The 23567-nt window shown below is 46.3% G+C and overlaps 2 protein-coding genes across 2 annotated transcripts; both read left to right on the top strand.

Annotated features, from left to right (window-relative positions):
* Positions 1–162: 162 nt before the first annotated feature.
* On the top strand, positions 163–2474 carry LOC131285879 (neuronal acetylcholine receptor subunit alpha-5-like). Its single transcript, XM_058314734.1, has 8 exons — positions 163–198; positions 285–393; positions 502–702; positions 774–1588; positions 1644–1809; positions 1883–2023; positions 2087–2253; positions 2358–2474. Exons 1-8 carry the CDS (start codon positions 163–165, stop codon positions 2472–2474), a joined length of 1752 nt encoding a protein of 583 aa, XP_058170717.1.
* A 12136-nt stretch (positions 2475–14610) lies between these two features.
* Positions 14611–22795, top strand: LOC131287534 (glucosylceramide transporter ABCA12). The gene is made up of 15 exons (XM_058316592.1): positions 14611–14691; positions 15507–15873; positions 15949–16313; positions 16670–17790; positions 17878–18189; positions 18267–18604; positions 18674–18860; positions 18936–19419; positions 19499–19728; positions 19793–20563; positions 20642–20822; positions 20882–21730; positions 21799–22302; positions 22376–22660; positions 22730–22795. The coding sequence occupies exons 1-15, from the start codon at positions 14611–14613 to the stop codon at positions 22793–22795; spliced, it is 6141 nt and encodes a 2046-aa protein (XP_058172575.1).
* The last annotated feature ends 772 nt before the right edge of the window (positions 22796–23567 follow it).

Below are 23567 nucleotides of genomic sequence, written 5' to 3'. Positions count from 1 at the left end.
AAAGGGATGCATCAAACTAAAGATCACAAGGCAGTGGGGTGGCAAAAACGCAAGCATATCAAACCGCTAAGGCTATCGTGGTTTACTTGCTCTCTTCTTCCACCCACCAATGCGAACTGCCAACAGATGGTGAGAAAATTCTTATCAATATTCGTAGGCCTCATGCACGAGGACCTCAGTGCCCCGAGGTTGCAAGCAGTCTAGTCAGTCGCCATTATACCGTTGCAGTTGCCGGAGGAATTAACTGAATTTATACGAACTTTTTCGTTGCGTTGTCATTCTAGTGCCTGGTCAACATTGCCAAGATGAATTGGCCGCTTTTGGGAGTCTTCCTACTGGCACTAGTTTTGGGACCGTGCCACGCGAACAGGAAGTACAACGTCAGTTTCGCTGGTAAGCACAAGGCTGAGCGAACTATCAGTTGTTGTCCAGAAAAAAAACCCTAATCTGATACTTTATCAATACACACTTCCTCGGTTTTGGTAACGGCCAATGGCACAGAGTTGCATAAATGCAAACAGTATAATGCCATCAGCGGATACAATTATCGAGCATTCTTCAAAATACACGCCCTGGATAATCATCGCCTCAGTAATGAAACGGATACGATCATCGATTTGTTCTTGTACGTGATGGGGTCTCGCGATGGTCATATCTTGTTGACTCAGGAAGCTAAAGTAACGGCAGTGGCACTAGAGATAGGTAATATAAGAAACAGTCTGCTGCCGATGTCTTCTAAAAAGTTCCTAACGTTCCCATTCGTGACTTAATAGTGCTTGGCGGTGGTGCGAACGCGTTCTCGCAAATTCGGTCAGGCCAGAAAGGACTTGCAGTGAAGACAAAGTCAACTGTTTCGCTCCTATCCCCAATCGATCCACTGCCGGTGCGTGTCAATGTCGGCGCCAATGGGCAGATTAAAGTATACGCCGGAAACCTCTCTTCGGAACCATTGATGGAGACGTTGATATCCAATATGAACGTGACATCTCTGAAGTACGTCAGCTTCACAACCTGGAGCACGGCCATAGCGGCGTGGTTCTACGATTGCCCTGATCCGTCCTCCACCACGAACATCACCAACGGCACGATTGTCGAAGGCAACGAGCTGGAGTTATTGATCGATGACAAGGATCGACTCAAGCAGAACTTCCTTAACGCTTCGCCTCAACTTGATCCTCCGGAAAACTTTACCGGCGTTGTGGTGTCACAGTTATACGTGGCTGGATTCAGCTACGATCAAACCACCAGCCTGATCGAGCTGTCCGGGACGATGCGGATGTCCTGGAAAGATCCACGCTACAGCTGGAACGCCTCGGACTACAACGGCACTCATGTCCTTGGGGATGTTTGTAACGCCATCTGGGTGCCCAGCTTCGACCCTACGAGTCTCTTCACGGGACCCTTCTCGTTCTGCATCGTCCTTGACGACGGCACCGTACTGACGGTGATCGAGCAGTTCAGGTGGGTAAATTTTTGTGGCATTTTAGAGAGCTACCGATGGCCGTACGACAGCAATACCTGCCAGCTGCGCCTGGCTGCGTTAGGATACGAGCGAACTGTCCCCCTGTGGCTGGCCAATCAGACGGTGGTAAGTTAAGGTTGATCCCGAAAATTCCTGGATATTAAATTCTGTACCTTGGCAGACATATCATGCTGAGTTCGAGCAGTCTCAGTGGACCCTAAAACAACTAGCGAAACACGAGGAGCACTCCGAAACACTGTATGGGATCGTTCCAGTGCTGGGACTGCACATTATGATGGACCGGAAAAGTGAAATACATTCTTCATCGATATACCCGACATACTTCGGTAAGTCAGGAATTACCTATGGACAAAGATCAAATAAATTTCTACTCACGTCAAAACTCTTATCTATTTCCAGTGGCTAACTTGCTGATATGCATTTCCTTCCTGACGGAGGGTCGTTCACGATTGTTACTGAACTCGCTTGGTCTGATTGTGTTGCTTCACTCGTTTTTGAACTTATCCACCGTTGTTCCGCCTGGAGGGATACCAAAAATATGTAAATATCTCGATTTGGGAGTTCTCTGATATCAAACCTTACAATCGTCCCATCTTTCTTTAGACATCTTCTTCCAATGGACACTGGTGTTCTACGTGGTTTCATCGGTTTTCTTTGTAATTGACCTTTGGCTGAAGCGATCCCGGGCTACACTGGCACCAGGATCGTGGTTGAATCGTGTCATCAGCTTCCCAGCTCTTCGCTATGCACTCGCCATGGATCAGCGTAGCGTAAGTACTACCGACCACCTGATCCGTTGTCCATCTATCTCGATGATGGAAGTTTAATTCATACTACATTTATACTACATTTTTATATTTTTTTATCAACATAGAATTACAATACCCTCGAGCACAAGAACGTCCGGTGGGACGAAGTGACGTGTGTACTGAACCGGATTATGCTGGTTGTAGTAGTGATTTTCTTCTCTATCGGCTACACAAAACCGTAGGCTTTAAAATGATTCCGATGCGAAAACCAAGATAATCCAAAACCATAAACAGTTGTAAGGTGAGGAATATGATACATCTTATCATAAGTCTAATATCTGATATGGCCATTAAATATCTATAGACTTAAAACCATTCAAACTGAATCGGTATTTCAGTGTTCAATCAATATTAAATGTCTAATAGTAATATTTCACTAAAAAGCGATAATCCAAACAACTCAGTACAACCCACTAATTAGTATGATCGGTTAAAGTCAAATCAATTCCTTGAAAAGATTTTCGCGGCACGTGGAACTTGCATCACTGTATAAAACCGGTGGCGGTTACGGTTTCCTAAACCACTTCCAAATTTGTACCTTTGAAACGATTCAAATTGTCATTGCAACGTTTTTCTGATGCATCGGAAACGTATCTTTCTGATGGACAGTATTGCATCCCGAAAAACGTTAATCGCATAAAAACGAGACGAAGTAATAAGCTAACATTAAATGATACTCATAGGGTTTCCTGCAAATAACAACATTGACAACCGGTTGTAATGATACGATTACTGTAATAAATACGATGATAAGAGCCTGACCATGAGTACGCACGATCGGCGTACGTCATGCAATCCGCTGATCCTCCCTTTCCAGAACGCGTTCCATAGAAGCCTCCAGATAGACGGTCGCCGTGCCCTTTTCTTCGTATGGAACCGGTTTTGAGCATCTTCAAAGGAATCGTAAATGAAAGCGAGATGCTGTTCCCTCTCCATCCCCAGACCGGAAAGTGAGAAAGTGGTTAAGAAACCAGTCCTACCCGATGGCTGGAGGACGAACCTTCAATGAAGGTCGTTTGAATCAGTGCAGCCCTACACCATCGCTGTCTTGGAAGATGTGACCTACGGATCTGTTTCCAAATTGTTTTTGAATTGAAGTGAAATAGTTAACACCTAACATATTATAGATGTCGAAAACAAAATGAGTCTTAAAAAATACATTAAAAAAAAGAAAAAAAATTGAAAAACAAGCAACATCTTATTAGACGACTGGCAAATCTAAAATAAAACAAGGTGGAAACTTGGTATACTATTTATAAATTAATATTTTTGAAAAATTTTTTTGATTGAATACTATTATTATTTCGCTGATCTGTGAAGCCCCGAAGCACCGTACATGGTAGCCGGCGCAAGAAGTTTTTTAGTTTTGCTTGGAACCGTCTGGCAATGATCTTCCTCTATTCTCTCGCAGAGAGATGATGCTGCAACATCATCAGACAGTCCCGATCGCGTTGTACTCTCGCGATCGCTAAGTACACTCCTAAGCTAGTGATCGATCTCGCGCATGCCGAAGAAAAATTCGCGCCTTGCGGAATTACTCGCGGCCATATTCTCGAAAAAGATCGTTGACGCTTCGCGCTCAGCGGCCAGCGAGTACCTCGACACAAATGCGCGCACGACTCCAAAGTCCACCTGGTCCACGGTGTGGGCTTAGCCGCGGATCTCGCTCGCAGCCGATCGTCAGTACGGTACCGAACCTGTCCGCGATCGCTGCTGTCTTTGGTCGGTGTTTCGCGCTCGCATCCCTTCATGCTGCAGATCGTGCCGCATAGGAGTGTTTTTGGTACGGCAAGCCTCTGAAAACGGGTGGCAAAAACAGCAAGTGCAAAAGAACCACGTGCGTGCACTGTGTTTGTGTTTGTGGTACGTTCGGTGTACGTGCGCCCAGTGCCCGTTTTGCTGGTCAGTTTGCATGTTTTGGATATAATTTCGGACCAAGATTTTCCGCACCGTTGCGCCAAATGTGTCCCTCGGTTGGTGCCATGTGGGGCCGGGAAGTTGGAGCAGCGCTCCATCGCAATGCCCTTCACCTGTCTTCCGACGCTCGTTCGTTAACCCTCCCGGAGTGGTCGGTTGTAATGAGTTTTCCATTTGTTTTGGGCATTTTGTTATTGAATCAAACAGTTTTTTTATTCATCAAGGTTAAAGGTTGAGTGATCAGTGCGTTTTAGTTTCCACCGTTCTGTACTTGTGGATCTGTGTATTCTTTTATTTTTAAAGCTTAAGTGTTGTGCGCAGTATCAAATCAGAGTGGCCCCCAAAGTCATATAGAAGCATTTTCTATTTGTAGTGTCAGTTTTGAAATATTTTTATAAAACATCTACTTTTCGTCTGCAAACGTATAAAGACATTTAAAGTGTAAAAGAGCTGTAATGAATTTGTGAAACGATCTTAAACAAATATCGACCAAAAGCAAGCTGCCGAATGAAAACATCATTTATGCTGGTTGATGCTTTCGTGTACTAGTTAGGATCGCGGTTAAAATAGCTCTTTTCCAGCTTCAATGTCTATGGTTCAGCAACGCAAATACGCACAGACCCGTTGTTTAATCGTTTGCACACTGGGTTTACCATATTTACCCGCACCCATCTACCACGTGTCGACGGTTTTAAAATCTCGTTTTCCATTTTTCTCGTCCTACCACCCCTCGCGGCCCAAACCAACATTCCAACGCCCAGCTTATCGCTTACTTTTTCTTACTTCTGCTTTGACGACCCGTTTCGTTATGTTCACATGTTGTTTTCTCCATCTTTCCGTTCTCTTTCGTACCGTTCTTCGTTGTGGCCGTATTTGCCGTGGTAGTTTCTCAACACCTTACTCTCCCTCTCCGGCTTTCTACTACTTTCTGCTTCCCTTTTTGGATTTTGTTTTGGTTTCTACACTTTCTTCGCGGCCAGTTGAAGTTTGCCGTTGTAGCTTTTTTCCCTCTGTTGGCATCCAGGGTGGTGGTGGTGTTGGTTGGGCGCAAGTTTTCACTTGTTAGATGTCTTCTCGTGGCCCTTTCCCTGCGCAAGGTGGCAAAAGATGCACATTTCGAACGGCTAAACCAACCAGTCGTCGATCATCAGCTGGTACCTTCACCGGCAGAAATCGGGCACCTCACCCAGCTAAGCATGGCCAGCGTGCAGCTGATTTTCCTCCTTTCTCTCAGGCTGTTCCGCCATCATGGTGGATTGCGCGTTCGGCGGGTTTTGCTTGATGTTTGGCGATTTAAAACCATCCCGCCTCGTTCCGCACGGATCGCGTGTCTCTGGTGATCGTGGCGTAAATCACTCATACCAGCGTAAAACCGAAACACCTAACGCCCTCCCTACCTCTTGGGGACGTCTTAGGAACACTTTTACTAGCGACTGGTGGGTGAAACAGGCGAACGTGCCAGGTTGCGGGACGGGAGCCATTTCACTCGCCGAGTGCTTTCCTTCCAGCGGCCAGCTGGGGTTAGCCGGCGTTACGAATCGGTGTAATCTTTCCTTTGGCCGCGCCAATAATGGCCAACGTTTAAGGCGTCCAGTGAGATCAATTACTCTTGGGTCATAAGAGCCCGTCCGTGTATCGTCTAAAGTGGACGACGACTTGCGAAATGCGGTTGCACCGCAAGCAGCTAATCGCGCCAAACGTCAATCAATTACACGGAGTGGTGGGCAATTAGGTGACCGTTTAAAATCGCTATCGGTACAGTGTGTCTCGTTCAGTGTGGCGATCGATCGGATCGCGAATCGCTTAGAAATCAACCCCCCGACCAAATGTGCAACTTCATCAGCGAGCGGAAATAAATGGCCCACCGATTTTTCCTGCCTTTTCCTACTATTGGCGTCATTCCGCCAGAAGATTCGCTTGTCATCTTCTATCTGAAAGCAAAAAACATATTTGATGGATTGGTGAAGCTCACGGTGCCGTTGTTTCCTCAATTCAAACTTTACACATCGTCTGGTTTGAAAGTGTTTGAAGATGCAACCAACCTTAAAGCTACCTGAATTTCGAGGTTGAGATAAATTAGTGCGCCGTCGTTCGAATCAAGCTTCAAGAAACTTCAGGAAGTGCTAGTGTTCAAAACAATCCAACGGAAAATAAATATGATCTATCTGTCTGACATATTCAACCCAACTAAACCCAAACCCCTTGTGTGAGAAACCTAAGTGCAGTGCAGATAGTTCCATAAACCAGTCATAAAACGAAAGTAAAAGTTTAAGGAACATACAGTTTTCTATCGAAAAGAAACAGTAATAATGGATTCACAAAAGTTCAGTGTTACGTAAAATGTTTCCAAGTTGGCTCTTCACACTGTACCACATCGACGTGTTAGGTACACACCTTTTTCCAAGTTGAAATGTTAGTACAGTTGCACACGGACAACCTCAAGCCTTGAGAGATCCATCGCCCCTGAGGCGACCGTCCCAGTAAGAGGTGACATGCTGTTCTTCTTGTACTTGTCAGACAGCAAAAAGGGTTGAAAACAACTGCGCAAATAAATGGGAAGCTTTGGAAAATACTAGCTAAAACATACAGGTCTACCATCAGCATCATCATCTTCATCATGTCGGTATAGATCTTTTCAATTCAATTTTTTAAAATATGTACTAAAAAAGTTAAATGAGACACTGAGACACATTGATTGAAACTTTCAGAATCGAAAAATAACAGCCAGTCGTTAAGTGCCTGCCAGAAGGAAAACAGTTTGTTGATAATGTACAATCATTGCCAGACGCGAGAAGAATCCATAACATCAATAACCAAAGATAAGGACCGGCTTATCAACTCAACAAACTCATCTCACAAATGCCGGGGACCATATGGAATCATGAGCTTGAGCTTTGTCGTGTTTTGCTAATTTCTTATATTTAACATTATTTTTTATGTCTTCTTTTGTATATCAAAACAATCTTTTAGACGATCTACGGTGTATAATGATGAAGAAGTGATAAGATAATCGTTTTCTAGACGCGACAAAATTTGTCGTTACGTATATGACCCAGTAATACATATTCGGGCATGATGTTCCTCTGAGTCAGAGATTCTTAAGCTTGGTTCTATCATGCGGAACATAAAAAAGGAATTACAATTGACGTCAAAAGTAGAGCTCGAATCATCAATTCACTTGTTTTACCGTTTAATGTTTTTGTTTGCTTATTGTATTAAGATCAGTATTCTCTTTTACTTTTTAGTTAGCTTTTATATTAATTGAAGATCATCTTACAACTGTTGAACAGTTGAAATAACGACAAATTACAGCAATTCTTGAACTGCACTAAAGAACTTGAGAATCTCTGTTTAAGGGTAGTCTGAAGATGATGTATTGGTTTTTGCTTCAACACTTTCCCCAGCCAGCTTTTCATCTTATCGGAACGCCGGAACTAATTAGCACCTAATGACCGTCCTTCATTGCTCTAATTTTTCACAGCACTTTGTGAAGAAAAAGAATACACACAGTACAGTGTTTTGGTTTTGCATCAAGGGGAATGTTCCATGTACTGGCTACATCAAACTAGTGATCTTCTTGAGCTTTAAACAGCTGTTAAGATTGTTATCCGGGTGTTTATTCCAGTAACTTCGTGAACTGTAATGTTGTCTAAAACTTCATAGACTAACATTGTTTTAATGGCTAGGCGTTAGAATATCTTAAGGTACCCAGATTTGAGCACCATTAGGTTGACTTTACAAATACCTTCTCGATCTCGGTTTGCGGGCATATTGTTTCCCACTTGCATCGCTAGCAAACTCCCCCCGTTCGGGTCACTCGCCTCAGTTGGCCGGCCCAACAACCTGTACCCGGACCGGTTTGTCGGTCAGTGTTGCGTAGCTGTGCCTGCCGCCCATGTTCCATGCTATTTTTAAGAATCTCGCAGACGACGACCGTCGACGACTCTGCGCACGTTGGCGTTGCGTTGCCGGGAACGTGGTTCGCCGGCCGCGCCGCATGGTATGCGCAATCACACCACCGTTTGGCGCTGCTGCCTGCAGTTCGATAGGCCGGTGCGCCCCTCCCCCTCCTCCCCTTCCCACCTAGGTCACGGGGTAACGCACCCCGTGGGTGCGTTCCGCATCGTGTCATCGAACACGCTGACCTCGAACCTTATTCCCGGGAAGCGATGACTGACACAAATTCTGGGTGGTCAGTTTTCAGCCCCCCCCATCCCCGCGGCCACTTGCGCCCGATCTTCCGGCGCTTCCGGTGTGAACAATGTTGCGGAATGGGATCAAAATCGGAAACCGTTCCCGGCGTACTTTTCCTCTCGGCAAAATAAAACATCTATGGTGTGAAAATGCAGAAACAGGAAAACTGTCGGCGGGGAACTCCGAACGTTGGGCCGAAGGGGTTTCGGGTATTTCGCAAACGTGTTGTTTACACCTTGCGGTAATCCGTTGGGTAAACATTTACATTTAAGCGCTTTGATTGCACCATTTTTATGATGGTTTGCTTTCTTATGGGAATGAGCCGAATGAAGGGTCCTAAAACACCTGTTTTTATTACGCTTGATGGTTTTTCCATTTTAAACGTGTTCGTAATGTAATGTTTTTAAAAATTCCATGTTTATTTGAAGCGAAACTTAAATCTTCTAGGTGAATTATTTTTTTCTTTTTCTTATAAATATTCTGGATAGACTCGAACCGAACAGGATGTTGCGAGGAAAGCAAATACAAAGAAAATAATCATCAAGTGGCAAGACTTTAAAAAACAAATTAAACTCCCTGTGATTTCCCGGAGAAGATGAGTAATGGGTTGATCAAAAGTTTCCTACATCATCCATTCGATCTACCAACTGAATGTGTCGGACTTACTCTTTTCCTCGTCGATCGCTGATCAAAGCTTATCAGGGTGAGAAAATCTCATTGGGATTTTTCGTATGTCACGGTGCTACTTGAGAATTAACATCTATAGGATGCCAATCCGGATACTTGGAGAGACATTCTGACGAACACACAAGTCTCGACTGTTTAAACAGCTGTATTTACGTCCCGTCTCATTAGAATACAATCATGCAGTACAAAGAACCTCAAGCTAGGTCTCAGGTGAACCTTACAAACAAAGACATTTTTCCGGCTGGAAAAAATTTCAGATTTTCCGCCGAATGTTCCGTCGCGATCATCGTCAAGGGAAGGGATCGGTTTGGATGCTACTTTTCATCAAATCCATTCGTCACATGCCGGTTATCACATGCTAGTCGCGGAGTTGTTTCGTCCCACCTACATGACGTGATTGAATGTCGATGCTAATCACGACTTCCTGCTGCTGATAACCCCCCGGTCCATTACGAGCCCGCTCGAGTGAGCCCGATCACGTTAAACTCGACAGTATCACGCAAGTCTCATAAAGTGCACTTGCGATGAGCTGGAACCTCCGTGGGGTACCCTCTGAAGCCATCAGTTGAATAATCAAACAGTGGACGACGAATGAAAAGGAACATTGTGTCCCACAGTTGCCGTTAGGCTGGAACGGTGCTTCGAAGCACTAGTCGTCTCAAAAGCTAGGAACCAGGCACAGAATTGCCACTCAGTGTGGAGTTGGTTCGGTCTTCAGTGGATTGAGTACAATGAGCCACAGAAGAAATAATGTTTATGTCGGCACAGCTTCATTGAGGCATTTTTTCTTTATACGTCCAGCTCCGTTTACTTCCCGGTAGCTATTCACCAGCGACCTAGTTTTTCCCCAGTGTATATGAATGTAGGAACATTGACTACAAATATCGGTCCTCAGGTCACGTATCATGTCTTACTCGTGGACACGTTAAGCCATCAAAAGCTGACGTAGCCCGACGGAGAATCTGCTTGATGTGTTACTACCGCGGTGCATGCTAACACCCTTTTTTGCATTTATCAATCTTCTAGCTTGTTTCACTAAAGATATGCCACATCCGCCTTTAAACCGCCCACCAACGAACTTCAATACCAAACTGTATGGTTTGCTCCAATCCGGATACTTGTGACCAGTTTTACTAAATTACAGTTTGACAACGCCGAAATTTCCCATCCGAGGTCGCCGACCGTTACGTGCTGTGGTACTCCTCTGAGGATGCATAAGTTCCCTGGACGTGCTCCGAAGGATAAGCATGGTCGGCCAGACTGAAACTAACATTAAACCGGATGAACATCGTGTGCATTTTTATGTATATTCAGTGCTCTGTCTGGTACACACCTCCATGGTTATGACCACACCACACAGTTGGTGGTTGTGACCTGTGGTAATTTTTTTTAAACGTAGTAAGGCAAGTTATAGTTCAAAAGAGCTTAGGGGAGTTAAGGTTTCCACACCAGAAGTTGTGTTTATAGAACTGAACCAACATCGTCTAGCAGGAAGTAGGGCATGAGACTAAAATGCTCTTTAAAACCGTTACCAACTCTTCTTTTGTAGGAACTTGTTACAAGACATTTACCTGCATGGTACACCAAACGATCTTGAAATGGCATTAAAATTAGTTTTATGCGTTGATCTTGACGTACTGAAATTAAACGTCATTGGACCGGATACACAAAAAAACATTACGTTCCTTTTGATGAAACAATGTCTTTTCTTGCTCAAGTAAGGTCAGTAAGGCTATTGTTGAATAGCTTCTTGATAGGGTCCCAGAAGAAGACTTGAGATTTATTAGCCGTTGTTTGTGTCTCTAAGCGAAGTTTGGCACAAAAAAGAAAGAGAATAAAATGTAAGGTCATGGAATGGTTCGAGAAATGATGAATATTTTGCGCAAATTTTAATGTTTCCCACTGCGAACCTCGGTTCCCTACAAATCCGATCTACTCTGCTACCTAGGAAACTTCCCGTGCTACGTCAATCGTTTTCAACTCATCGTCGATTATGGGCCGGTGCGATGAATGGAAAAACTTGAAATGATAATCGATTCAGGCAATTCGACGTAGATCGGCGTAAATAGGACAAGCAAACGTCGTCAACCATCAACCGGATGATGACCGAGAATGTCCAAGTATTCTTTGCCAGCTTATTATAAAACCACACGCGACCGGTTCGCGCGGTATTCGTGGGATGGAAGTACGAAAGGAAAATCACAATCCGTGTAAACCAGTCCCACACGGACGAATCCGCTCTGACGCAAAATAGAAACCGCACCAGTCTTACAGCATTCGAATCCAACACTCGAAATCGAAAGCATCATCTGCACTTGTATCTTTGCGGCCCCATCGGCACCTTCTCGTCGGTACGTCTGAACGGAACCGGTTCGTCGCTTCCCATACGGAGACGCTGTTGAAGTCGCAAGAATGTCTTACGAAACGGTGTGCGCTAAAACAACAACGAGCTGAGGTAGAACTTTGCGTACTTCCCCAACCCTCCGGGGCGGGTCTGCGTTCCGCTTCACGTCGTAAAGTTGGACCAAACGTTGGAGTTGGAAGAAGCGGTGGATAATCCGCCGTAACCTTGAACCGACCCGGAATGGTACAAAATCCAACGCACCTTGCCGATGTGTGTGGCTGAGAATCATTCCTCATTCTGAAGCAATATCTGAAGGGGATCTTCACTGGAGCATGTATAAAAATAGCACTGCAAGGCAAAGACATAAGGACATGGCGCGTTGGGTTTCAGTCGGATAAACAAGCTATCGATACGCTCCACTGTGACGTGGTAACAGATGGTCCACACCGAAGACATCAGGGTCACAACCGTGTGTGAAGTACCTCAGTCGTCCTCCTTGGGTCCAACTCGTACCCGGCTCGACCGTTCAAGTGAGTAAATATACGGTGCACATTAACGCAATACCATCCTCGGTGCGCGTACTTGCGTATTGCGTGGCCAGAACCGGTTTTTTCCTGTCATCGATTTTGGTTACGACGAAGGATCGACGTTGTTCTCCTTTAAGGGCAGTCAAGATCAAACCATACACAGGGGCACGGGACTATCAGATCAATTAGCTGGAGATTAATTGGGCAGAGTCAGAGACGTGCGTTGCGCAATAGTTCCTGAGAGGCTCCGTTCCTGGAGCTGCATAGCTGATCGACAAAATCTTGTGACTCAAAACAAACACACCGAATGGAGATTATCACGTTGATTTAGTGATATACCTGCCGCAGAATGCAGTCCACCATGCCATCCTGAAGTATGACAACAATATCTGTTTGCGTTATTAATTTATTTACCAGTACACTTGTCCACTCGATTGGTCGGACTTCTGCCTTCATCTCCGTCTGGTTGTCCCAGGTACAAATCACCATGATTAGCGACTCCCGCATTGCAATGACATTGTGTTTTCCATTCCACCGGATGACACCTGTTGACTTTGATCGGTGTAAGTCGCATCAGCCAGCAAAAAAAGTGATGAATGTCGTTGCTGCAAACTTTCCATACCAGCTGCTAACCATACCTGCCCTCAGCGTTTAACATGCAAATGAACCGAAGGGTGTATGTAACTTGTCTCTCTACCTTTCCACATACGCTTCGGTGGTTGAATGTTCTAATTGATGATCGGATGGCGCAGGGTACCACCTTTTACCACCTACCGCAAATGGACAACTAAGCGAATCGATTGGCTTGACCCGACAGACCTGCAAATGGAAGGTGTTGCAGTTCGCCACAAACTGGAACAACCTTGGTCACGGGCGTTTGCATGGGGTGCTAATTTATTCGTGAAAATGGACTGTCCTAGAGACCGTCTTCGATGGCCGTCCATGCAGTTAGCATGCGGCTCGCCATTTAGCACTCATCGAACATGAGGTTCACACGAAAATCGCCACCCGCTAAGAGACGTCTGACGCATAGGCATAGTTTTAGGGCAGTCCGTTTGTACTTTCCGGGCTCGATACCACGACTCGATGACGTGTCGAATGTTCTATGCTGAACAGTGTAAATTTCTTTCGCATGGGAATAGCCGCACGGTCTTGAATTGAAATCCAACCCGCCCTCCGTTGGTCGATCTATTTTCATCCACACCACATTTAGCACGGTTTGATTCATTGGATGACGAGAAGGGTTGTTTTTTTGTATTGCTTTAAATTCTATTCCGCAAGGGAAAGCGGGCGCAGTCGTGTCGTGTACCCTCAACGCAACAGTTCCTATGTTTAAATCTTTTGGAAAACATTTTAGTTAATCGTTTTACATCAAGATTAGCTGGTGACGTGTGCGGTGATATCTTTTCGAAACAATCTGAACGAAACGGAATTGGTATCTTCTCGTTTTTTTCTGCTGTAATTAGATCCACTGCGATCGCATCTAGGGATTACCTTTTGCGGGCCCGGGTCCTATTACTTCCGAGATACAATCACTTCCGCTTGTGCCCATCGCTTTGCCCACACGGTGTTGTAGGCTTTCGTAACAATTCGCTAAACGATCGATCAGCGTAATACACATCATTAGAAGGGGTTACGCCAAAACCGGGCGGGAATGCTTTCGTGCGTGAAAAATGGACCGAACAACTGTTACAAAAAAACATTAAAAAAACAAAAAGGCTTCAACCGACGGTGGGACAAGTTCGTGCACCGGTTCCCAGCGTAATTATCGAAGCTCATTTTTTGTTTGTCTCACCCAGTGAAATACATTAAATAGGCGATAATTTAGTTTGGGTAGTAGTTGAAAAGTGGTTTTTCTTATTGTTACATTTTGTTTACAGACACTGGAGGGAGTTATAACGGCCGAGAGAAATGCTTAATGTCTCATTTATGTTTAGGTCCCCATGGCGTTGGTGATTAAAACGTGATAAAACGAATATTTAAAGTGATATGCTGAAGATTCCCAAACCCTTGGGTTGGATGTGTTGAATGGCGGCTATTATTACTAACGTGTAGGGTTTTGTTAGTGTTGATCCGGTACCGGAAGCAGTCGAGCGTAACCTTCATCGAAATAGTCGTGGAAAAGTGAATCTGCCTATAGTAATTTTTATATTCAACAACGTCGTTTTCGGCCAGCTTCTCTCTATTGATGCGAAAGGCACGACCATCACTTCGCAGTGGAAGTGCTAATCAAACTGGCGATAGTGAAAAAACTAAATCAAAATTCTTGGCAACAGCGCGGTCGGCTTTGATGTGCAAGTACAACGGTTCTGCCGAAGCGTTCGTCTACTGAGTGTCGGAAGAAAGTGAAAACGGAAGTTTGTCTGGCCTACTAAGGCAGGAAGCGGACCTGAAGATGCAAAAGTGATCCATTGCTTGGGAAGTAAAAGTGAATTGTGGCTTTGTTCGAGCCGTGCCTCCCATCGTAACACGCGAGCCAGTGCATGCGAAGAAAGTGAAATCTGCAAGACCTGCCAAACTATCGAGACCGAGCGAATGTGAGGTTTAGTGCCGTGCAAAGCGTTTGCAAGTGGTTACGAAACTCCCCGTTGATAGTTCTTGGACGGCTAGAATCACTCCAAACCGCATCTTCACTACGGGTGCGATAACATGAAACTGTCCAGGCATGCGGACTGCATGCAGATACGAGCCCTGCTAAAGAAGGACTATCTCGTCCGGATACGTCAGCCAGTAAGTAAAACCTTGTTTACATGAAAGACGCACCAAAAAAAACTTATTTTTGATAACACATTAATCATCAAACGCTTCTCGGAATTTCGCTGCATCACTTTCGGATTATTCGGTACAGCGTCAGACAACATGATTATTAAACTAGGCCAGCCCTCCAATGAGCGCCATAAGCCAATTATACTTTTTTTTACATAAAATGTGCCTTCTCTCCCCTTTCTTTCTCTAACCACAAAAAATACTACAAAAACCCGCCGGACGATGACGCATCGTTCGCTATGCGCAACGGTTTTCCGTTCTGTTGATAAGCACGATTCATTAGGCGCAAACAGGAAAAAAAGACTAGAAAATTACACTCCACGAGCTTCCCGCGGTTCAATGTTCTTGATGTGTGTCGTCCGTGGCCAGCGGTTTCATAATCGCGAAAGCAAAAAAAAAAAACCAACACAACATGAGTAAATTATGGCATTTGTTTGCGGTTGCAGAACGCGCCTAGAACGTACAATTTGAGGAATCAACAAAGCGAGAAAAGTAGAAAGTTGTCAGTGCTTCTCGTGTTGTTTGGTTGGGTCGGCTAAACTGTGCCCTAATGCCTATGATGTGGTAAAAAACTATAAAAAATACAAAAACTATTTAATCATTTTCTTTTAATAAAAACATTCATAAATGAACGCTCTGTAAATAAAAAAAGTTCGTGTAAAAGGATATTTATTTTAAATGAATATACAGAACGATATCAAAGGGACCTCAAGAAGTAGACAACATTTGACAAGAAGCATTTGTGTAATCAAAATGCTCTCTTTGTATTTTGTTTGCAGTGGATGACCTTCATCCAGTACCTATGGCCGTGCATGATCTTTGCCGCCCTGTACATCCTGCGAGCCCGCTTCCAGGCGGCTGAGATCGGTGACTGTCAGTTCCCGACCCGCAACCTGCAGGCGAATGGCATCCTGCCCTTCTTCCAGTCGTACATCTGCACGTTCGAGAATGAGTGCAGCGACGTCAAGGCGTACGCCGAGACGGAGGACTTCCCGCTGGCGCCGGTCACACCCGTGGTCAACATCGTGCAGACCATCCTGGACAACGAGGAGCTGTACGATGCGATCGTGAAGCTACCGGAAGATAAGAACTTCATCGCCTCCGTCACGACCGTCGTCACGCACGCGAAGTTCAAAGAGATCGAGAGTGAGTACTTGTTCGTAAATTCCGCTTTGGCTACAACCGAAAGCATGGGGTTTCACTGCCTCTTTCCCCTTTCAGGCAATGCCGATCGGTTGATCAAGATGCTACCGGAGATACGCACCAAAATAGGGGACTCGTTCGATATCGAAAAGCTGTTCTCCGACGACCGGACGTTCTCCAAATCGGGCAACATCCTGTGCGGCCGGCCGTTCCCCCGCAGCGATAACATTCGGTTTGTTGACAATATTTTCTACACACCGGACTACGCCGGACCCGATAAGGACGAGCTGAACGTGATGCCGACGCCGTACTGCAAGCAGCTCTACCTAGACGTTACCAACACGAACCACGGCAAGATAACCTGGCGCTTTCTGAAGCCCATCCTGCAGGGCAAGATACTGTACGGTCCGGCGAGCGAGCGAAACGATGAAATAATGAAGTTTGTAAGTGAGCTCATTTGTTTTTATACTTACCTATCTTATCATATGTTCTGGTAATTGATAATTCATATCGAAAACCAAAACAACATTCATTTAATCTTTAAACAGAGAATTCTGTTATTTCTACACTAACCAAAATTCGCAAAATTTATGAAAAATTTCACAGAACGATGGTTTAATAGGGTTCAGTACTATTGTTCGAGAATTTGATTACTACTTTATCAAATTATTGCATTTGAAACGATAATGTATTTTGAAAATGCATTTAAAAACCATGTTTAATTTTCAATTATTTTGGCCATTTCCCTAGAAAGGTTTCGTTTTGATGTATTGATTTTGACCTATACTTCCCATCGTAGGCCAATCAAACGTTCGCTGATATGGGCCGACTGAGAGAGTTCTTCCGGGCGTTGGACAAAACCCTCCAACTGGTTCGCACCGATGAGGAGGCACGGTCCAGCTTCGAGGGTTTGATCGCGCTAGCGAAAAGTCCCGTAGTGCAGCTTCTGACCGGCGGCAACGTTAACATCGAGCTGATCGAGAGCCTGCTGAATGGCATTTTGAACGACAACGACGTCGCCAAGGCGGTCAACACGATCGCCAACATTTTCGACTGCTTCTCGGCCGACCGATTCATCCCGGTGGCAAACGAGCAGGATCTAGAGACGCGCGCCTTCGAGCTCAACCGGAAGAAGCTGTTCTTTGCTGGCGTCCTTTTTGAGAACGGAACTACGAACGAGGTGGCATACAAGATACGGATGCGTACGGATGACACGCCGGTTACAGTGGAGAACCGGAACCGCTTCTGGTTCCCCGGTCCGGAGGCGAGCTTCGAGCTGGACATGCGCTACCATCGGGGTTTCGTGCAGATCCAGCACGCGGTCGACATGGGCATCATTAGGCAGATGAAGAAAGAAAAGTTTGACGCCGAGCGTTTGGCTAGCGGGGACGGAGGAACCACATCATCGTTCGGCGGTTTCGGCGAGCTAGAGTTAGACGATGACCTAGACGACGGAGCGGAGGATGACACTGAAGACAAGAGTGCAGAGGAAGCAAGCGAAGAGGAGCCGGCAACGGAAGCGCCGGTCACGCCAGTTGTGGAAACTACGACCGAGAATTTGTCCCTGTTGTATAACGATCTAAGCAAACGACTGAACGTATCGCAGGAAGTACTGAACGTGTTCGGAAGTGGTACGAACAGCAGTGCGCTTGATGATTTTCTCGATTTTAAGGATGAAGACGAAGATGAAGTGTCTTCTCCAACAACAACCAACGCTCCATCAACAACAACCAACGCTGCATCAACAACAACCAACGCCCCATCGTCCACTGTCACAAAAACACGCAAACGTCGATCACTGTTGGATCTGTTCCTTGGTAGCGGTGCTGCAAGTAAGAAATCCAATGAGGTTACGTTCAACGTGGCGGGCGAAAAGTTTTACACCAAACAGTTTCCCTACCCGAAGTACACTAAAGATGAGTGAGTATTATCTTCTTCCTTTTGCTAGCTGTCTTATTGAGAAAACCCCTCTTTTCATCATCATTCTATCATTCTATTTTATTTCAGCTTCAAAAAGGGATTATACCTCGCACAGGCCATTCAGATGACGTACTTCCTGGCGCTAATAGTACACGTCGCTTCGGCGGTACGTCAAAAGATTTGGATGAAGGAAAGCGGAAACTCGATGCTGATGCGCTCGATGGGCTTAAAATCGGGCTCGGAAACCGTCGCCTGGATGATCACGACGTTCATCGAAATCGGCATCGTGTTTCTGATAGGACTGGCCATCCTCTACGGGGGCGGTATACTGGTGCACTCCAGCCAAATCTTTCTCTTCTGCTATCTGCTCGTGTTCGGCATTTGCATGATTGCATTTTGGTAAGGCATTCAACCGCGCAAGCTCAAGATTTGCATTGACCCATAATCATCACATCCTCTGCTCGGCCCCTTCACAGCTATATGTGCGCGATGTTCTTCAGCTCGGCCAGCATCGGGTCGGTGTCGAGCGTGATACTGTTTCTGACAACATTCCTGCCGTACATTCTTATCATTTCGCTCGGGGCGACCCTTTCCGCCGTCGGGAAGTTCTTCGCCAACCTCTCGTTCTCGACCGCATTCTGCTATGCCTGGCGCCACGTGATGCGTATGGAGCTGCAGCATCGGGGGGCAAGCTTTATGAGCGCCTTCCAGGGTACGATTGCGGACAATGATCTCAAGTATGGCATCCTCATGATCCTGCTGGACGCGGCGATCTACTTTACAATAGGTTATCTTTATCAACGTTTCAAACAAGGTAGCTACAGCGAAGAACAGATCACCTTCTTTGTTGTGTATTTAATATAGAACATTGTTGTTCTTACAGATGATACAACATTCCACACGGTAAAGCGCATGAAACTAGATAAAAGCATCGGTGCGGATCTACGAAACGTGGACGTGACGTACGAGAAAGGAGGCAAGAAGGTGCTGAGTGATGTTTCGGTCACATTCCGTCGGGATGAAGTCACCTGTCTGCTCGGACGGAACGGTGCCGGCAAAAGTACCATCATGTAATATCCATTCCTTGTTCTGGGAACTTTTTCTAGACTATCAAAAACTCAAGCAACGATTCTGTTTTCCACCAGTAAACTACTCACCGGGCAGGTTGTACCCGACGTCGGTGACGTTCACCTGCCACTGGACTATGATTTCATCTCCGGCCTAAGAAACAATGCGGAAAAGATTGGTTTGTGCCCGCAGAACGATGTACTGATACCTAATCTCACCGCCAAGGAGCACCTTCAGCTGTACGCGCGCATCAAACTAACCCGTGGTTTCGACACGGAGGTATCGCGCACGTTGGAGAACCTCAACATGGGCCACTATCAGAACTACCGAGCTTCGGATCTTTCCGGCGGGTTCAAGCGGCGACTGTGCATTGCGATCGCGTTCCTTGGATCGCCCAATCTGGTCATACTGGACGAGCCGTGTAGTAGTGTGGACACGAAGGCACGGAAGAACATCTGGGAGCTGATCCAAACGCTACGGAAAGACCGCGCTGTGATACTTGCGACGCACCATCTGGACGAGGCAGAGTGTCTGAGCGATAAGATCGTGATGCTGGAGGATGTAAGATAGAAGAAACTAATGAATTTTCGTTGAAAAGGATGTACGGTTTGTTAATACTCTTTCATCTTTCATTTACTAGGGAAAGGCCATAATGGAACAATCGCAGGAGGAGTTAAAGAAACGCTTCACCAACACTATCTATCTGAAGATCTTCTTGAAGCACCAACCGGAGTTCGAGCATACTGCGTTGATCGCGGAGCTGAGTAAACTGATGGATGGCCTTGCTGATATGCGTTACGAAATGACGGCAACTCTCAGTCAATTAAACTTTAGGATTACCTCATCATCAAATGATGCTCAACTGTTGAAGTGAGTCATTAGGGGGATCCAGGGAAACGAGTGTGATAATGTACTAATGTTATTATTTCGACAGTATCGAACCTCTGCTGGAACATCTAGCCAATTTGAAGGCAACCAATGTGATCGAATCGTTTGATGTACGTAACGAGAATCTGCTCAACATCTTCAACACGGTCAACTCAACTGACTCAGCACCCGTGGAGTGCAATGGAAACGGAAAGGAGCGCAATGGAAACGGAACCACTTCTCACATACCGAACGGATTCCACGGACCAAAGACGAAGGAAGCCAAACTCGGTACGCTGTCCATCATGGCCACCCTGTTCCGCAAGCGTTTGCTGCATTTTACACGCAACTATCGACTGCTGGTGTGTATACTCGTGCTGCCAACGATTTTTGAGATCATCGCCATGGGATGCATGACCATCCGGCCGCCAGGAGAACACGACTTGATGTTAAACTTCTCCACCGCGCTCTACCCAGGGGCGGCGGAGTTCTACAGCAACACCAGCGATAGCGATGAGTATCGACAAGCGATCGTTGATGATGTACTGGAGCATTGCTCGGGGGATGTTTGTACGTTGTTTAACTCCTCGCTGGACGCATACCGGTGGCTTCTTACGACGGAACACCAGTACACGGAGCGACGCTATGGAGGAATTACGATAAATCGGGAGAAGAACGTCGTGTGGTACAACAACAAGGGTTACCATTCGATGCCCACCTGGTTGAACATGCTCGATACGGCTGTGTTGCGGGCGGAACTTGAGGATCCGAGCTTCTCAATCCGCACCATTAACCATCCGTTGAAGATCGAGGAAGATGATCTGTCGCTTTCGTCATTGTAAGTGCAGCCGTTTGTTCAGTCTCTAGAAAGGCGATCAATGTGTATCACGCTCTAATCTTTCGTCTTTGTTAATAGACTTCAACAGATCGCCGATGCGGGAATCTCTCTGATCATATTGCTGGCCTTCAGTTTGGTTATCGCTGGAGCCTGTGTGTACATCGTAAGCGAGCGCATTCGTGGTGAGAAGCTACAGCAGCGTTTGGCTGGAGTGAACGTGTTCATCTATTGGACCGTGACGTACATCTGGGATGCACTGGTAAGAAGTGGATTGGAGATGACTGCGAATGTCCTACTGACTATTCTTCTTTTTTCTAGATATACCTCATCGCTGTTGCTCTCGCCATGATCGTCTTCAAAACGTTCGCCATTCCGGCGTACGTCGAGCGGGAACAGTTGAACGGAATCTGTCTGTTATTGATCCTGTATGGTTTTGCATCGATTCCTGCGATGCACCTCTTCGAAAAACTGTTCACCGATGCGAGTTTGGCCAACATGTCACTCTTCTGCCTGAACATCATCACGGCCCTGGGCACGCTGACCATCATCATCCTGTTCGACGTAATGGGCGACAGTGACGAGTCGGAGCGCATCCGTAACTTCCTCAACCGCGCCTTCCTCGTACTGCCACAGCACGCGCTATCCGATGGACTCATCGAGCTGTCCAAGAACTACATCACGGCGGAGATCTTCAAGCGGTACTACATCGATTCCTACAAGTCGCCAGTGCGTAGCGAGCTCCTTCGACCTCATTTCATATCGCTGATCGTGATGGGAGTGCTCTTCATGCTGATCAACGTGGTGATCGAGTACAAGCTGTTGCAGCGGTTGGTCAACCGTCTCTGTAGCCGCACGGAACCGAAAGTGTACGAGCTGAACGGCGTCGACACGGTGGACCATGTCGTTAGCCGGATGGACGGCAAGAAGAAATCGATGACGGCCGATCAGATCCTGTCGGTGGATAATCTGAGGAAACGATATGGTAGCTGTGGTGGCGGCGGTGGTGGAGCGACCGGCAGGGAGGTTGTCAAGAATGTGTCCTTCAAGCTGCACTACGGCGAGTGCTTCGGATTGCTTGGCACGAACGGAGCAGGCAAATCGACGATATTCGCGATACTCTCCGGGGAGTTGCTGCCATCCGGGGGCAGTTTTACCTTTTACAGCAATGTAAGAATTCTTTTTGAATGTTTTCTAAAGGGCAGAAGGTCTTTAACATTACGGTTTCCCTTCCCCAGCATGGTCCCTCGTACTGTCCACAGAGTAACTTCCTCGATCCGCTGCTCACCGTTGAGGAAGTGATCGAGTTCTACGGCAAGCTGCGCAACATTGAGTCGATAGACAAGCTCGTGATCGAAACGCTCAAAGAGTATCACCTAGAGCCGTACCGGAAGGTGTTGGCCAAGAATTTGAGTGGTGGAAATCGCCGTAAGCTGTGTGTCGCTGTGGCCTGTTTTGGGCAGTCGGAGATCATCCTGATGGACGAACCGACCAGCGATCTTGATCCAGTGACACGTTCGATTGTGTATAGCACCATCGAGAGGTTGAACACCCAGAACCGTTCGATTCTGCTTACCTCGCACAGCATCTCCGAGATCGATCGGATTTGTCAACGTATAGCGATCCTGAAGGATGGCCATCTGCTGACGGTCGACACACCCGGTCGGCTGAAGGAACGCTTCGGTAACAGCTACCAGGTGACGCTGTACCTCGAGGGTACTCGAGAGGTAGACTTTGTACGGGTAAGTGACGCCTCAAGTGACTTTAATTTTAATTCCTCTCCTGATGACACTTTCCTCTTCCTCCTCGGGGTAGGTTGTTAAGCGCGAATTCAACGTCACACGGGACATCCTTCTGCACAAGAACTCCGTGCAATTCGTGTGCCAGGTGCGGCCGGATGAAGTCGGTCCGTTGAGAGCGGAAAATGGTAAATCACATAAAAATGGCCACGTAACGATCGTCCTGCACGAGAATGGCAATGGAGCAATGGTGAGCGGCCCGGGAGAAGCACGGACCGCCAGTGAGCTGTTCCTAAAGTTGCATCGCTTTGCGCGGGACAACAACCTCCGGTACACGGTGTCACGATGCCAAATGGATCAGGTGCGTAAAATCATACTGAAAGTCCGAGGCGAACAGCGCATGTAATTACTCTTAATTTTCAATTTGCAGATATTTGAAAACGTCCTTCAAAACCACGAAGAGGATCACGCCAATCCGGGGTTCGTAGATAGCTAGGGTACGAACAGACAGCATTTGCGCGAGCAGCAATCGATTTCCTTTTGTAATATATAGTTACTGATAGGCTTAAAATTGGATATGTGAATAATAAATGGTAACAGTAAAATAAACACAATAGTTTGTGAAAAGTATCAATTTTGAATTCCCTGCTTGCAATAACAACTACAATCCGGTGTACGGAATACCACAACTTCGCTTACTTACGCTTGACGTCAATCGAGATGCAATCCTACATTATTTCCAACCATCAACATGTTTTACATAAGCGGTGGAAAACGGTTCGTTAACCTCATGCAGGCACACCTCCACGTTTAAGGTAATGGAAAGGGGAATCCCAAAGGACCGCTTGGATTGCGTTGGGTTATTGGAAAAGGGATGGAAAGCTACCGCCGGTGATTTTTTCCCGGAAATCGCCTGCTCACCGGTGCCGTGGCACTAAACGCTCTCAAACAACATTCCAGTTGCTCGATTGGAGAAAATAAAACCCAAACAATCCCTACCGGAAACCGGGAGCGCCAAGTCCGAGGCGTTGAAATGTGGGCTAGTAGTGCTCGCAGCAGGGAGCGTTTAGAAACCTTCCACATCGCCGGAAAAGTAGGTCATCGCCAAGCTTTCCAAGAACCAGCTGAATTTCACTCCCAACTCGGAGAAGGCTTGAGCTTGTGAGAGTTGCACAAAGCTGCTCTTGTTCACGAAGGAAATCAGCTCACCCCTCTTGCCATCAAATTGGTGGGGAAATTGTGAGCTTTACTAATACAAGCACAAGCTG

This window comes from Anopheles ziemanni, chromosome 3, assembly GCF_943734765.1.
Source record: "Anopheles ziemanni chromosome 3, idAnoZiCoDA_A2_x.2, whole genome shotgun sequence".
Lineage (NCBI taxonomy): Eukaryota > Metazoa > Arthropoda > Insecta > Diptera > Culicidae > Anopheles > Anopheles ziemanni.
The sequence above is the reverse complement of the archived record's forward strand: the minus strand, read 5'-3'. Positions and strand labels throughout refer to the sequence as shown.